The sequence below is a fragment of the Filicampus tigris genome, chromosome 6 (genome assembly GCF_054856515.1).
Source record: "Filicampus tigris isolate MCC_2025a chromosome 6, RoL_Ftig_1.0, whole genome shotgun sequence".
Lineage (NCBI taxonomy): Eukaryota > Metazoa > Chordata > Actinopteri > Syngnathiformes > Syngnathidae > Filicampus > Filicampus tigris.
In genome coordinates, this window is record NC_141222.1 from 18,026,099 (window position 1) to 18,043,841 (window position 17,743).

The window sequence follows — 17,743 nt, forward strand, 5'->3', positions numbered from 1 at the left end:
TGTTCTAGGGGCGTCTACGGAGGAATAACGGTCTCTGGGGTTCCGATTGGCTGGCGGCACTCTATTACCTTGTTTAACAACATTGCATTACGCAAGCTAGCAAGACTTGGGAGAAGTGTGTCGCTCGCTAGCACGCGTAAACCATTCAACGGGGCAACTAAATAAACGTCTGAAGCGGGATAAGAAAGACGGCTGTATCGAAAATACATCTAAGGTAAGATTCTTCAGTGGCACTGTTTTATTTTTATCCAAACGAGAACAAGGCGTCGAAGCTAGCTAGTCGGCTAACTAGTGCTAACGAAAAGAAAACATGCTAGTCACGCACGCAGTAAAACCGAAATGTATGGAACCGTCACGATTTAGTGTTCCTCCTTTGTGCTAAAAAGATGCTTCACTGCTCACATTACATAACAACTGGAGAGCGTACGAGATGCGAAAGGGGATACAGTACTATCAAACAAACAGCCAACGTTCGCCGAATAACTTGGTCACGCGTAAATCTTATGCAATTTTTGAATATATCACAACAAACTACAGCCCCGACGTATTTAAACACCTTTAAGTCGTGTGAGTTCTAGTCTGCATTTCGCTGTTTTGTGGTGTGTATAATTGTAAACCTTTAGTGTTATAATTATTAACTCTGCGCTCAGGCCAAATCAATAAAACATTACTTCGGCCCCACCTTGTGGCATCTTATTGCCATGGAACTATGTGAGTTGAGAAATTTCATTTTGTTGTTGTTGCATATTGATCTTGGTGCCAAGGAACCTTGTTGAAGTGATTAAAAGAGCTTCTTTTAGACAGGGCCGTATGAATAATCACATTGGCTTTGGAATGTAGTAGTTGAATGCAATTGCTAAGGCTGCAATTTTGGGAGGATGTGGATAGCTTATATTTTAATGTATAATATCTATTTATTTGCACAGTGTCAGGTTTCGTGCTTAAAAGTTTCGTTCATATCAATTCATGGTTCATTTGCCTTTCTTTTGGCATAAGACCAAAACATGATAAATGTGTGTGATAAATCTCATATAATTTATTGTTATACTCATTAATATATCATTTAAAAATACATAAAAAGAGGAGATTGATAAAAATAATCACATAATAAATCACAATCAAAATATTGAGGTAAAAAAAAAAATGATGATTCGAATTTTTTTCAAAATCAAAATAAATAAATCAAATTATTAATGTCTCCTGTTTTTCCCAATGTTAGGTCATCGCGTCCCTTGATATCCAGCGCTTCTCTGGTATTACTGCTGTAAGGGTGATGTCAATCGCCTCTCTCGCCCGCCTGGCAAGGTGCAGTGGGCCCCATGTTGGATGTAGCGTCCTTCCCCAAATGGCCCTGGCGCCCCTCTCGCTGAAGCAGGACATCGCCCTTCACTCCGTCATCCCCAAGAGGCAGATTCACACTCCTTCAGAGAAGCGCCGCAGCGGCACGCGCTTCGACGCCGACAGCAGCGGGCGCCCCACCACCTGGGACTCGTTCGGTATCTGGGACAATCGCATCGATGAGCCCATCCTGCTGCCGTCCAGCATCCGCTACGGCAAGCCCATTCCCAAGGTCAGCCTGTCCAATGTGGGCTGCGCCTCACTCATCGGGCAGCGCAAGGAGAACGAGGACCGCTTCCAGCTTTCCCAAATGACCGACAGCATCATCTACTTTGCCGTGTTTGACGGGCACGGAGGGCCGGAAGCGGCGGATTTCTGTCACAAATACTTGGAAACTTTTATCAAGTAAGGATGTGGGAAGAGAGCAAGTTAGGGGACCTGCGTGAGCATGCCTCCTGTCACCGGACAACATGTCGTTCAACATGTTTGGCAGCCTTTTGCTCCGGAATGCGCCAGCACTTTGTAAACGTCAGCTTTACAGATGGCAGGGTCTGCACTCCATTTGTTCAAGATGTCTGAAGCATTTTAGTCGCCACGAGATGTCATCAGGTCATCGATTCCACATGCTTGGTGGGAAAATGTATAGTTACAGTGGGTATAAAGTGTCTACACACCCCTGTTCAAATATTATATGATGTAAAAAAATGAGACTGAGATGAAAGTGATTTCCAAAGTTTTGCCCACCGCCGGTGTGAGCGCCTCAATAATCTGTACAACACAATTCAAATGAAACTGAAGACATCTTGTGTTCGGGGACGTACAAATAAACAATTTGATTATCTGGTGGCACGTGTGCACATACCAGGGTTGCAACTAACTTTAATAATATGTCAATTCTTTTCTCAATTCATTGACAAATAGAATTTAAAAAAGGTTTTAACTCCCATGCTGGAGTCAAAAACCGGACAACATTTCAAATTGACAGTGCAGAAAATGCACAGTAATGAATAGTGAATTATTTCCTGGTTTTATCAGTAATACATCAGATAATTGGCAAAAATATTGATCATTATTTTTCAAAGTAAAGGCAGTTGTTTGCAAATGACTTATTTTTGAAAAAAACCCCGAAGATAATCAGTCTGCTTTCATAGAGGGAATACAGAAATCTCCGAGTATTTACTGTTGTGAGGCTGAAAATCCAACGATTTAGACAATTACTGATAAACTGGGTCTCTAAACAGTTAATGGATTGTCAAAATTTCGCCAGTTAATTTTATAATCAGTTAGTTGTCGATTAATCATTGCACGACGAGCACACACTCCAATAACCAGGCATGTGGCAGTGCTCAGCATTAACCAATCTCATTGGAGTCAATACACACCTTCCACCATCGAATGTGATTTCTAAGAACCCCAAATCCCGTTCAGATGCTCGTAGATACGATCACATTTTGTGTGAAAGGGAATAGCAGGAAGTCAAGACAGGGGGGTTTGACTCAATTCAGTTCTCCCACCTCTTCGTGAAAGCGGCTTTTGTGCCGCCGCTTGTCTGCTCTTCTGGCGTTTGATGCACACAGCAGAGGCTAATAATTGAGCAATTTATTTTGAGCGTAATGTTCACAAAGAAGTCATAGATGATCTCCGTGCACTCAGATTTGTTTGTTTGTCGTTGCAGGGATCTTGTGGCCGACGAGGACAATCTGGAGCTGGTTCTAACTCAAGCCTTTCTGGAAGTAGACAAAGCTTTAGCCAAGCATTTGCAGCGCGCTTCAGATGGTAGGTTGACGAAAAATATTATTGGTCTTTGTAAAACAGTCATTTGTCGTACGCAATGATAGCCTTTTTTGTTGTTGGGCTTAGCAAAATGGAGGTCTGTCATTTAAAGCGAAACTATGAACAAAAGACACCAAACAACCGAACAAATGGCACAGCACACTAATGTGTGTCTTATCAACTGCTTTTGGCATCTAATGAGATGAGTTAGACACTTTAAAGAGGAAGTCAACCCAAATATATTTTTCAAAATATCTTCTATGCAGGCCCACTTGTGGAATATGAGAAATCCACCCGTTTTTAGCTAGCTCAGGGGGCGGCCATTTTGTCACTTCTGTCGACTGAAGATGACATGGAAGTTGCTCAGGGCTCAGATAACGACCAATCATGGCTCAGCTTCAGAAAACAGGTGAGCCGCGATTGGTCGTTATCTGAGCCCTGAGCAACTTTGATGTCATCTTCAGGAGATAGAAGTGACAAAATGGCCGCCCCCTGAGAGTGCTAAAAGTGGGTGCATTTTGCTGCTTAACTTATATTCCACAAACGCAATATTAATCAGAATGCCGTATTTCAACTCGTGGCCCTGCGTAGAACGTATTCTGGAAAAAAATATGTTTGGGTTGACTTCCGTTTTATGGGAAAAAAACGCAGAGGGCGCTCAATTTAGGACAGTCAATATGCGAGATTTAGGACCTTATTTTCTAAGATGCCAAATATTATTAATAATTATTTGAAAGAGCGTTGTGGAGGTACTGCTGATGATTTTCACAGCGGAAATTTTTGAAGAGCACCACAAGCTCCACATTAAGTTTGAAGTGATAAAACGTTACCTTTTCCATCATTACTTGTGGGTAAAATTTCTCCAAATTATAGCTCAACCGGCATCTTGAACCAATCATCGTGCGCCACTCAGAAACTTGAAACGGCGAATGTCACGACCGTCATAAACCGAGAACCCCCTGCATTTTCAATGGAGAACAAGTTTTTATTTTTAAATTGAAGCTCGACCAGCGTCCCAGAGGAATTCTTTTCAGGCTTTTAAAGTTCCACTTAATGGCTTTAGATGCGAACCATGTTACTTGTATGTCCTTGGTAGGGGTCGACTGGAATTTAAAGTCACTGTCATTAAAACACTTTTTGGGAAAGATTTCATCTCATTAGGAAATGTGACCCATTTACTCTTTGCATGTTTATTAGGAACAATCTCAAGACAAGAAATGATAAGGATTTTTCCTTTGTAATGCAGTATCTTACCGTGATTCTCAAAAGAGTGGTGCTGGCACACAGACACCATCTAGTGGCATGCAAAAGTCCTAAATGATTAAACTGCATATTCGTGCAGTGGCTTAAACTTTTTTTTTTTTTATTCCCGTACAGAACATTTGTCAAGTATAGTTCAGTTGTAGTGTTTTTTCCCTAAACACTTGAGTACAATTATTGATTGATTTTCCATCCATATTGAACGTATAAAAATGTAACCAAAATGTAAAAATTAAAAACGGGAAAAGATCGTCTACAGATGTTTTCGTTCAGCATACTTCAAAGTAGATAGACGTAGAAAACGTATCTAGTCCTACAGGTTGGACGAGGTACAGTTTTTGTTTTGTTTAGGTGCAATTTGTTATAATAGAAATACTCAAGATGTAGATTTTTTTTTTTTTCCTTTAAGTGCATCTTCAGACTCCATCAAGTCATAACCTCGGTTTTGATGAGCTACTACACTTTTGTATTTCAATGATGGTGCTACTTAGAGAGCCAAGTATTATTTTTGAGGCGGTAAAAAAAAAAAAAAAAAGTTTGACAACCATCAATCTACAACATAAAGTGCATGCAAATGAGTTTTCCTGTGAAACAAAGTATACAAAATATTTAAACGTAATCCAATTGTTTGTTTGTTTTGTTTTTTTTTTTGGGCTAATGTTAACACTACGTTGACGTGGCACCCACGGGGGGGCCGCGCTGTGTGAAATGTCCCAATATGCCTGTGTGTGTGTGTGCATGTTATCTACGGCAGCTGCGGACCCAGCTCAGAGCTGGAGGCCCTTGGCACCAATGTGGATGACGAGGGGCTAGATATTGAAGGAGAGAGAGTCCAGCGGGTCCTAAATCCTGGACTTCTGGAAGGTTCCCTATCTTTCTCTCACTCCCCTCTCCCGCTCTCTCTCTCTCTCTCTCGCTCTCTCCCTCCCTCCCTCTCTCTTCATCTCAACTCTCTCTCTAGCTCTCTCTTCCTTCTCTTAACGAGTGTTTGCGAGAGCTTCTTGTGAGAGAGAGAGAGCGCGCGTCAGTTTGAGAGCGTTTGTTGTCACCCTCTGCCAGAAATACTTCACATGACGCAGCATGGCTAATGTGCACAATTGGCCTCGTAACACTGCCCTTAGCTAACGGAGCTCATCCGTGGAGCAAGTTTGGAGAGCTCAAGTTTCGGCGGCAATGCATTGAAGCATATCGTTGCTGTCCAAATGACGACACCCGTGCGACCACTGTACTCATTCCGTGGCAGCCGTTTTCGGAAAAGACGAGCCAACAACGTGCGCCGCAAGCCGGACGCGTTTTAGGTAGTCTAAAATCCCTCACCGAATTGGCTGGTGCGCCGGCGGAGTGCAATAGGAAGGAAACGGGTCATTTTAAGCTTAAAAAAAAAAGAAGATGAAGAGAAATGTGGGCTACGACAGAGCAATGCTACGATTGCTGACACAACAGCGACGCTAGCTAATTGAATATAGCCTAGCTAGTGTTGAAGATCGACACATCTTCCGGTGCACTTTCAATTGCTTTTTTCAATCAATTGTAAGAAAACAAACGCGGTATATACACATTCATACAAAAGCTGCCAAAGGGGTTAGCCAGTTAACAGCGCACTCAAAAGGCATAGACATTCCAGTAGAATGTTTCCTTGCCACGTCGTCGAGGGGGCAGAGCTCGAGATTGGCTACTTGTTGAGGACAGAATGTCAAAAAGGAACTGTGAAGCAGAAGCGTGGAGGCAGCACTTCATCACCAAGACGCAAAATGACGCTTGTCAGACAATTTGTTTGTGAATCAGTGCATGTGGTGCACGCAGCGGAAACGACGCGACGTCAACAATTGCCAAACATCCGATGCTAATATGTGCGTCCGGCAAAAGTACTGAGCGGCTTAACGTTTGGCTTTGAGTTGATAGTGTTTTCGGCCAAGTGACCAAGTCATGAGCAGAAAAAAAAATCCGTTTGGGAGCATTATTATGTAAATTAGCACCATTACCACCACAATTTGTCAAAATTCTGAACTATTCGCCCGTAGGTGCGTTTTTGGAAATAGGCAGTTCACAGAAGATTTACTTTTTTGTTTAAAGTTTCACCACAATGCGTGGGCGGGCACCCACGAGTTGAGCCCCAACGAGTTGAATAAAAACAGTTAAAAAGCCCCAAAAGTCTACAAATCCCTGTTCAAATTCCAGGTGTTTGTGTTATATGGAAAGAGATCAAGATACATTTTTCACTATCGGACCAGAATGTAGTTTTAGTCGTATGTAACCAAGGTTGAAATTTTCGGCCGTATTTCCAAAACGTATATTTGGTGCAAACACAGCACTGCTCATCACTAAAATAAAATGTTTTCCGAGCAGTGCCAAACATCGGTCGGTGTTACCGCAAGACCTTCAGGCATCTGCTCGGATGCAAATAATGACAGGAAAAGCCTACTAGAACACCAGAATGTTTTGAGGCACTTCAACTGGTGGCAGGTGTCTGCTGACGCACATTTAGCACGGTATTGTTTGCCACATCCCAGTTGTAAGAAGACTGCCAGTGCACACTTGTGCGACCAAACTATTTCAGATCTGCGAAGTTGTACAACAAATAAATAAATTCAACTGTAATGGTGGAATATTTTGAAATGATTTGTCTCTCCTTTTTGTCTTTCCCAAAACCTGGCATTTGAACAGGGGTGTGCAGACTTTTTTTTACATCCACTTTACGTCCCCTTAAAAATGAATGCCATACCACGTATTGAGTAGTTCCGGCTAGTTGAACAGCAACGAAATGTGTTAATGACTAATTCAGTTTGAGAAAATTAAACTGATCATTTTTGCTGCTGGTACTGTATATACTGTTTTCAAAAAAAAAAAAAAAAAAAAACCATCAATGCATTTGTATTAGTAGTCGATTTTGTCTGTGATTGTTTTGGTTATCAAAGCATTGCAATGCTAAGTGCTGTTTGAGATGTCCATTTAACCGAACACACTCAACTGTTCAAGCGCATGTGCAACACTCGCCCCCGCCCTCCCCTTCATTGACAATCGTTGTATCTACTACGTGACCTCCTCACCCGCCCCTGTCTTCATGTCTTTGTGTTGTGTTGTGTGCGTGCGTGCGTGCGCTCGCGATCATACATCCAGCCTGTGGGTGTTTGCTCACACCTGCCAAGCGTCGACTTGCGTCTCTCACGCTCGCCCTCCGTCATGTCTCTGTAGCGCCCGGGGTGAACGCGGGCACCACCGCCACCGTGGCGCTCCTGAGGGACGGCATCGAGCTGGTGGTGGCCAGCGTGGGCGACAGCCGCGCCATGCTCTGCCGCAAGGGCAAGGCGCTCAAGCTCACCGTGGACCACACGCCCGAGAGGAGGGACGAGAAGGAGAGGCGAGTGTGCAAATTCCCACTTCGATATGTCCGGGGCTAACATACGGCGAATTCCGTTCGGTAACCTGACGCGGGTCTTCAATCCTGTCCCTCGAGGTCAGCTCTCCTGACTTGTTTTTCCGTCTCTCCCCGCTGCGACACATCTGATTCAAACGATCCGGATTTCAGCTTTGCGGACCTTGCTGATTATCTGATCATTTGAATCGGATGTGTTGCAGCGGGGAGGGATGGAAAAAGAGGCAGGACAGCCGAGCTCGAGCAACAGGATCGAAGACCCCTGTGATAGGACATGCAAGGGTGGGAAATTTCCAGGTCTAATTTGCGCGCCCATTCTGTGTCGTTTACACAAGACGGCAACATGGGAAGGGGGAAAAAAAACCAAAACAACGTTTGTTCTTTACATGCCACTGTGTGTGTGTGTCTGCTTAGGATCAAGAAAAGCGGGGGCTTCATCACCTGGAACAGTTTAGGTCAGTCCAACGTCAACGGCAGGCTGGCCATGACCCGAAGCATCGGCGACTTTGACTTGAAGGGCATGGGGGTCATTGCCGAGCCGGAGACCAAGAGAATCGTGGTATGTCGATGTACGCGGGTACGAGTGAAAGTCTTGTTTGCCGCTAATTTATTTTCTGATTGCATTTATAAAAAGAAAAGAAATTTTTCAAAAAAGTCAATATCCGCCAGTATAAATTGAATCGACTTTCAATGCTGCAGTAGCAGAATGACGCCTCTAGGCGGTGACAAGCTCACATGAACACCCTATTTGTACAATTTTCCGTGCGGTCAAAGCTTTAAACTCTGATTTATCATTGAGGACTTCTTCCCCCACCCAGCTGAGCCCCGTGCACGATTCCTTCCTGGCGCTGACCACCGACGGCATCAACTTCATCATGAACAGCCAGGAGATCTGCAACGTCATCAACCAGTGTCACGACCCAAAGGAGGCGGCGCAACGCATCTCTGAGCAGGTACGAGCGGGCGGGCGTGGCCTCAACGGGCTCGGCACCGTCGCTTAACATATCGGTGCAAAATGTTGTTTGCGCTCTAATGCCATTTAAAAAAATAGATAAACGACCACAATATTTGGAAAAAAAAAACAACCTTCATGGCTATTTCTAATGTGCTCAGTCAACAAGAAGAGTGCATCCAGTGCTTGTTAGGTTAACTACAAAGTCAACTCTGTAGACGCCTTATATTTACTTCAACTACTGTGGAAACAGTTGTTCATTTGTGTACAATTCAAATTTTCATTTTGCACATAAAACTGAAAAATACGAGAGCATAGGTACCAAAATTAAACTGCAAATGGAATCACGAGTCCGCGGAGTAGCGGTTGTAAATATATTGATTCATCAATGCATTGCAATACTTCCCCCTTGCGATTCAATTTTAGTTCAATATGTTATGATTATATACGCACACACTCGATGGCATGGCTCAGGTGATGTCTGGTGACACGCCACAGCTGGCTTCTAAACGACCTTGGCGTGTCCTCCTGCAGGCTCTGCAATACGGCTCCGAGGACAACAGCACCGTCATGGTGGTGCCCTTCGGCGCTTGGGGCAAGCACACCAACTCGGACACCAGCTTCTCCTTCAGCCGAAGCTTCGTGTCGAGCGGGCGATGGGCGTAGTGGCGGTGGCCGCGCGGAGGGGGGCGGGGCGGAGGTATGCTAGGGGAAGGGGTGCCGTCCCAGCAAGTGCAATAGTCGACGACAGATCTTTGTGGGGGGGGGGAACTGGTGTGTGAGAGAACTGCTGTGTGAGCTCCATTCAACACAAGTGCACTCAAAGTCTAGACAAGCGTTGTTGTCCAACTTCGCGACGGCAATGAGCTTGTTGCTGCTAACCGCGAAGGCGTATCGGACGAGCTAGTCGGGATTGTCGGTGTCATTCCAACACGCTCACATTGTAAATACTAGGGATAGACCGATTCCAACGGTCCGATTATCGGCTCCGATATTCAGTGTTTTGATGAATATCGGCATCGGCCTTTTTTTGAAAATGTGATGGCCGATAATAAATCAATTTAAAACTGTGTTAACTTCAAGCAACTATTTATTTACATTTTCTGTTAAATTTATGAGGTTCAACTGATCCTGGGAACACTGCACTTTTTGTTGTGGTTTGAAATCAAAACATAGCTAAGTGAAATTTTAACTATTGTCATTTTGAAATTTTGGAGGACTTTCTTTATTGTAGAAAACTATATGGAGCTATTGTTTAAGTTTTTATTTAACTTTTGAAGACATGCTGAGGACGCAGGGAGCTCCCTTTTGTTAGAAGTCTACAACAAATATGTATATTGCCAAACATTTCTAACAATAAAAAAAATCAACTTTATGCTAATCTGAAAAAATTGTTCAATAAACATACGCTTAAAGACGTTTCAACAACATTTTTTTTTTTTTTTTTTTTTTTTTAAGATTTTGACACCAGTATTTTCCTATTTGCTGAAGATAAATATCGGCTCAAAATATCAGTTATCGGCCTCCTCGACTACTAAGAATCGGTCGTGGTGTCGGCCATGAAAAAAACCATATCGACATATCGGTCTATCTCTAGTAAACACAGTGGAACCTCTAAAGTTGTGGTCATACAAGTCAGAATTGAACAAAGATTTTCTTGCTGTGGCGTAGCAGCAGCACAGAGATAAAAGCAGATTGTGATGTTTTTCTTTTTTCTCCATAAAATTTTGTTCATCATTGGACAGCACCAATATTTTCGTTTTTGTCCTGGCTGCTCACAATAATAGAAATAACCCCAAAAGTTATTTAATGGGATCTATAAGTTAGTTTTTACATATGTGGGAAAAAATTGTTTTCTCTTTTTTTGTATACATGGTTTTTGTTTAGCTCAGTAACAAGTTCTAAAAAATGTTGCAAGAAAAGTTTATGAGGAAAAAGGTTGGTCTCTGGGACGTAAAGTTGAAAGTGAGAAGAACAAGTTTGAAATTTTACATAAAATAAAACTGTAATCACAAAAAAAGTTGTTTTAATGAGAAAAAGTAAGCATTTGTATGAGGAACGTTTTTCAAAACAAAAAAAAATATGAAGAGTTGTAATTTGGTGAGAGAGAATTTCTAATATTAGAAGGGAAAAAAGTCCTGTCCTGCTTTGGCAGCAAAGTTATAATTTTACAAGAAAAAATAGGAAATATTACAAAGAAAACAATTCAGTTTACAAGAAAAAAGCTGTCATTGTAGGAGAATACGTAGCTTTAATTATTTTACAAAAACAATGACATAATATAAAAACGGAATATTCTAAAATTTGTTTTTTTTCCATACTTTTTTTTTTTTTACACTTGGATAATTTATCCATACCGCTTCAAAATAATTGTTTTTATAATGTGCATAGTTTGACTCTGAAGTGGAGTATTAAAAGTGGGAGGTGTTGCGTTGCGGGCCACGTGATTGGGTCGGACATCTTTGAGGTTCGACTGTTGCTGTTGGCAGCGCTTACGTTTTTTGCACTTAAAGAAAAATCAACTTGTATGAGTTTCATTTTGAAATGACTCAACGTAGTCCATTTTTCAGACTGTTTATAAAAGACGATGTGTTGTTCAGTACATATTTAGGAGCTCTGGTGGACATAACTGTAGAACCTCGTGGAACTAAAAGCAAGGGTGGGCAACCTTTTTTCCTATCAGGGGCCATTTGAGGGACACACTAATGTTGGCACAATGGAACCAAACACTTTTGGGGCATTTGAGTTTTGAGCATTACAGTGGTACCTTATTTTTCTCAATTCGTTCCGTGACCACACTCATGACAACATCTATAAACAGTTTGTTTTTTTTTTTTCTAATAACATCAATCCAGATAAAGAAGTCAATGCAGGTCAGTTCAATTTACACTCATTTTCCTAATCAAAACACTACAACACGAACACATACGCAGTCAAAAGAAATGAAAAATACTCGATGAAAAAAAAAATCTGACATTGAGTTAGTCCTCCTTGGCAGTAGTTGGCGCTATGTGTGTGTTTAGCACATCTGAAAATCGTTTGTATCAATAAGAAGGGTCTTTGTTCCAAATTCTTTGCAATTGTGTTCAATTAAATTTTATGTCAAAATTACTCAAGGTATCGTGCTCTACCGGCGAGTACTCAGAGGGAATACTCAATTCTGGTTATTGCTCTGAAAAAATTGGTCTCAAACATCCCTATTCTTAACTCATTCACTGCCATTGACAACTTAACTTGTCATTGCAGAGTCCGGCCATTCAATCGCAGGAACTTATTTATATTTTCCGCCATTTTTCAAATGTTAGGGTAAAAGAGGGTCTGAAAATGTCTGGCAGTGAATGAGTTAATATTATGAAAACCTGCTGAAGTTAAGATCACTGATAAAAAAAAAAAAAAAGTTTGATCAGTTCATCCCTACTTTTACACTCAACTTCAACTTGAAGTGGCAATAAAGGGCTTGAAGCAAGCACCCTGTACCTCTTTATTTTTTGGGGGAAGAACTCTTCACTGTCTACAAAATTGTTGAACGCCACAATTACAAAAAAGATGACTCGTCAGACAAATTTAAGCCCACCCCCAAAAAATTTGGCCGAACAATGACTTGCAACTTGAAAAACTTCTGTCGGGGCCCTTTAAGTGTCGCTACCACTGTACATGTCATAGGTTGCCCACCCCTGCACTTCTTTAAACGATCATTACCAAAAATGATTTGTACATTTGCGTCTTGGAATCATTTGCACATTCTAGCGGGTCAAAGGCGAGAATGAACAGCATTTTTTTTTTTTTTTTTTTTTTTGCCAGAATGTTCTTTAGGCCCCCAACCAGTGAACCTGCCATTCATAAATTTTCTATTTTATTATCATTTGTTTGCTGCAATCACAATCAAATGTGCCACCGAAATGAGTGAGAGCGGCGCTGAGACGTAATCAGGGTACAGCAAAGCACAGGTTGTGTAAATAGGAGCTATTTATGCAAAACGTTGTTGATTTTATTGTGTCGAGAACATCTAAATAAAGCACACGTCGAGTTGTATTTTATCAGCATCCATCCATGTTTGTAAATATGGTTCACCATAGAGACCATGAAACAGCGCAAATTCATTTCAAGCCCACTCATCTGTGAACGACACGCTTTCAGTTTTTTTGCCTTTTTTATTGAACGACATAATCATTGTTTCATGTGGAATGTATACTTGGAACGTACTGTACATAGTGGATGTGTTGTGTTTCACAGCAATCACTGTAACTTCATTAAATTTGTGCTTCTGAAAATGTACTAAAAGTCTATGTTTTTATTTTTAGGTTATAAATACCAGACCTCATTCAAATTTGAAGTGGTAGTCGTAACGTATACATTTTCCTGTGTGATTGAGTGCAATTATTATTTTGACTATATATTTTGTTTTACATGTCTTAAATTTGCTGTTCAATAAAAAGTATTTATCTCCATCTCATCACCTTCTTAAAAAAAAAAATATATATATATATATATATATATATATATATATATTTTTTTTTTTTGCACTTTAAACATTTTATGCTTGGCCACCTCTGTTAAAATCTGCAACATCCTTAGATAAACAGATCATTCAATTCTACACTTGAAATGAAATTATTAATAAATATAATAATTTATGTCGTTTTTTTTTGTGTTATCTGGAAAATAAATGGCTATGGCCATTATTTTTATGAACAATATATAGTACTGTATTCGTACTTGACTAATTTACTGCTAAACTACATGAAGTGAATTACCAACGAAGTGAATGATATGAAGATCTGATATGATAGTGTTGATTTATGAAAAAATGGGAAATTGATGAAATTGTGACATAGGAGGTTTTGCCCTAACGCCAGAGACATAAAATATATCAAGAGAGAGCAAGAGCAATAGATAAACACAAAAATTTTGTACAATATTGTGCAGTATCACAATGTACTGACCCCTTGGCTTAATGTGTTTACAATCGCGTTTTTTTACCCAAACTAACAAATTGAACTTACCATCTCACTATATACTAGTTTTAAAAAATGTTACTATATGGCCCTAAATTTACTGGAAAACTGTTGCAGTAGTCAGTGTGTTTGGTGAGCAAAGGGTTAACGCAGCATGCTGAGACTGTGACCTTTGACCCCGAGCTCTCATGAGATGCTTGTCGGCCTCCCCGGCCCGCCTCCTGACCAGTGCGGTGCCGCTCGTGCCAAATGCCCGCAGGTGAGTTTCTCCCACTCTTTGCACTTTTGCGGATGCTTTTTGTTACTATTTTGCTTTCTTTGACTTTGTGACCCATGTTGGGTCACTCATTATTTTATATGCATTTGATTATATGATACATTTGTGTTTATTCTGTCTGTCACTCTATTTTGTTTAATGTCTCATTACGACTTAAACATTTATGAAATGTATTATATTACTATAGTATACTTAAAGATACACAGGTACATATTGGGGGGAAAAAAATGCATTTTAGACTAATTCATTTAAAATAGGAGATGACACGATACGTATCACAAAATGGATTATATGTGAATGTAAAATAATAAAAAGTAAGGTTTGTAATCATTTTACAAATGTGCTATATGCCCAAATAAACACACGCTCGTTGGAGCTAGCCTTGTTTTTCTGGAATGTCTACTAGTTTAAAATTTAAAAATGGAGCACAGTAATAATTGAAATTGAATACATTATAAATATATATATACTTTTTTTTTTTTCCATCGCCACAGCATAAGACTTTTATAGTTCATACATCACATAGCATAAAATGTGAGTCGCATACATAACTATACACACTTTATTTGACATTTATGTAACATTTGATATGTGAGTACTTCAGACTCAAAAGTAAACTTGCATTAGTATTTTTGCAATCAGCTCAACCTTTGTAAATGTCACCATTTTCAAGGAAAATAGTTAATTTATTCGCCACAATGCTTTCATGTTCCTTCAATAATATGTTAACAATTAATTACTGTAATAGCTTTTATGTTTAATTCATTTAGTCTTCGTAATAGTTTTTCTTAGTGATCGTGTGACTTTTTAGTCTATTTAGAGTAAAGCCTATTTTTTTTTTTTGTAAGTCAAAAGAAGCCATGTCCAAAAAAAAAAAAAAAACAGGAAAGTCTGCCAATTTGGTTTAAATGACCTGTTCGGCCAAGCTGCAATTTCATTCATCTGCTGGGGCTCTCTGTGACTTAAATATTTAATTTGAAATTCTTTCATTACTGTTTCAAACGTAATTCTGGATTTCAAGAGTATGGTGCTCTTACAACATTCAAATGTTTTATTTTTGTTTTCACAATCTGTGCCACACCTGGCGCCCGATCGCAGTGAATTAATTTCATAAATGCAGGACACGATACTTTTGTTGATAGCTTCATTTTTAGCATTGGCATTCCGAGTTGCCAGACTGTAGAAATGCCTTTGCTTTCTCCTTGATTCGTTTTGACATTCGGCAGCAATTAAGAAAACACCTTAAAGTGAAGAGTCAACCACTGAAAGAATTGCTAATTCATATGATGCAACAATGTTGATTATTGTTTAATATGGATTTAAGCACGACAGCACACAGGCGAGCCCCAGAAAATGTTTGAAAATTCAGCCCCAAAGCTGATTCCACTTAACCACATGAAATTTGGTAGGCGTCGCAAAATTTCACAATCAAAAGTCGACCCACAAAAAAGTCTCAAGAACCAGTGCCTGAAAATACACAGGGAGTCTGACATTTTGGCTTGAAGCTGACATTTTAGTGCCATTTTTAGGCCCTTTGAAGACCGGCTTTTTCTTGAGATTTTGTCAAAATTTAAACCACGTATATTAGGTTGGGTGACGCCAAATTGCGAACGGTTGTAATTGTTGTCATTGCGTGTAAGCGGAGCTTGCCAGCCAAGTTGGATAACTCCGCCATACTTCCGAAATTGCCTTAAAAATGTTTGAAAATTTAGCCCCCTAAGCCAGTTTCACTTAGCCATATGAAATTTGTTAGGCTTGTCTATCAGGAGTAGACCCCCAAAAAGTGGGAACCATTTTGGTTCATTTTTTGCTGTTCCCAGCAAAAAAAACAAAAACAAATAAACTGCGTGTATTTCTGCTGGCAGTGTCCAAGATGGAGCGAGGCTGTCACATCAACATAGCGATGCTGGACGATATCGGCGTCAATGGCCTGATGGGTTCAAAGGTCGCCACGGTTACGGAGCCGCCGGCCAAGCAACCCTGCGGCTCCACCGTCAGCTTCCACGAAGTGGGCTACAAAGTTGACGTGAAGGACGGCTTCTTCTGCAAAAACACGTCCAGTCCTCGGCAGATACTACTGGACCTCAAGTTAGTACATTGGTTTCAAGTCCCTCTTGTGTGTGTAATTTCATGGCTTTGTATGTCAATTTTACCACCTTTTGTAGCAACATAAAATATAATTTCATTCCTCCCAACCCCGTTAATCCAAATAATTTGGTTTCATACATAGCTAAATTAATCCTATAAGAAAAACAGTCAAATTTTGTGTGTTTTTTTAATATTTTATATATATATATATATATATATATATATATATATATATATATATATATATACTTCCCCCCTAGGTGTGTTTCCATGTACTTTTGTACTACCATAATAGAATTTCATACCTCCTAAATCCCAGTAATTTGTTCAAATTTGGAAATTTAAAACAGTAAAATTCTTCATTTACTTCGCTCTTGGCTGTATTTTTGTGTATGCATCTTTGTGGCCTTTTTGTACCACAAAAACTATTATTTCATACCTACCTATACCATTAATGCCCGTAAGTTGTTGTTTTTGGTCCCAAATAAAATGCTGGGTGTGTTTTTGTGACTGTTTGTCATTTTGAAACAACATAAAATAACGTTTCATACCACCTAACGACACTAATTTGGATTATTTTGTAAATTGTCATTTTAAAAAAACTCTGAGTTCCTTTTGTTACCTTTGTTTTGTGAACGTGTGTGTGTATGTGGCTTTCTCTCCTTCTATACGAGCATGAAATACAATTTCATACCTTTTAAGGACATGAATCCCTATGATTTCATAAATTCTCAGTTTAAAAAAAAATCTATCAAGTGTTTTTTTTTTGTAGTTCCCTCCTACCTGTTATTTTGACTGTCTGATTTTATTAACTAAATGAATGCCAGTAATATTGTCAATAGAAAAAATAGTCAAGTCCTTTTATTTTGTTTGTTTGTGACTTTATGTAACAATATCAAATATAATTTCATACCTCTCGACGCCATTAATGACAATAATTTGGTGTAGTTGGTCCCAAAAATGTGTTTCTATTGTTGATCTTGTTTTTTCCCCTCCTGGGTGTTTTTGGGTTGTTGTTTTTTTGAGGGTGGGAAAGCGTGTTTACAACTTTCAGTCCTTTATCAAACCTACTTAAAATACAATTTAACACCACCGCTATTAATCACAATGCAATTTTGTTGGCTCAGTTCTTTGTGAGATCTGATGGATGTCAAATTTTTTTTTAGAATGTCCCTTACGTGTATGAAGGCTGGATTCTTTTTTTTTAATCACCTTAATATCTGACTTATTACCTCCTAACGCCGTTAATCACAACACAACTTGACAGTTGTCAATAATTAGCTTTCAACAATTAAAATTATTTAATTGTTGCCCGTTCTGGCTTCACAACCAAAGCGTGCCAGATTGAGAATGCGCCCCCCTGAACTTTACTTTCTGTCTGAAGTGTGTGTGTGTGTGTGTGTGTGTGTGTGTGTGTGTAGTGTTTCCCATGCAAGAACGAATTATTCCTTGCGTTAATCATATGATATTAAGCATGGTTTCTTGCTTATAATCTCTCAGTATTGTCGCCGTCTGCCAAGAGAACGCATTAAAACGGTGTCACGTGACTATTGGCCAGGATTGTAGTCAATCTTTTAATTCCATTTTATTAGACTGCAGATATTGTGTGCCCTGTGTGCGTGTGTGGGTGTGTGTGTGTGTGTGTGGGGGGGGGGGGGGGTGTGCGTGTGTGTGTGTGTGTGTGTGTGTGTGTGTGTGGTTTGCTCTCGCTGAACTCTTTGGCCACT

At 40.0% G+C, this 17,743-nt stretch overlaps 1 protein-coding gene across 1 annotated transcript; it reads left to right on the forward strand.

Annotated features, from left to right (window-relative positions):
• Window positions 1-13,144, forward strand: ppm1kb (protein phosphatase, Mg2+/Mn2+ dependent 1Kb). Its single transcript, XM_086033757.1, has 7 exons — window positions 1-214; window positions 1,220-1,743; window positions 3,014-3,114; window positions 7,564-7,729; window positions 8,159-8,303; window positions 8,563-8,697; window positions 9,231-13,144. Exons 2-7 carry the CDS (start codon window positions 1,274-1,276, stop codon window positions 9,360-9,362), a joined length of 1,149 nt encoding a protein of 382 aa, XP_085889883.1. The 5' UTR covers window positions 1-214; window positions 1,220-1,273; the 3' UTR covers window positions 9,363-13,144.
• The last annotated feature ends 4,599 nt before the right edge of the window (window positions 13,145-17,743 follow it).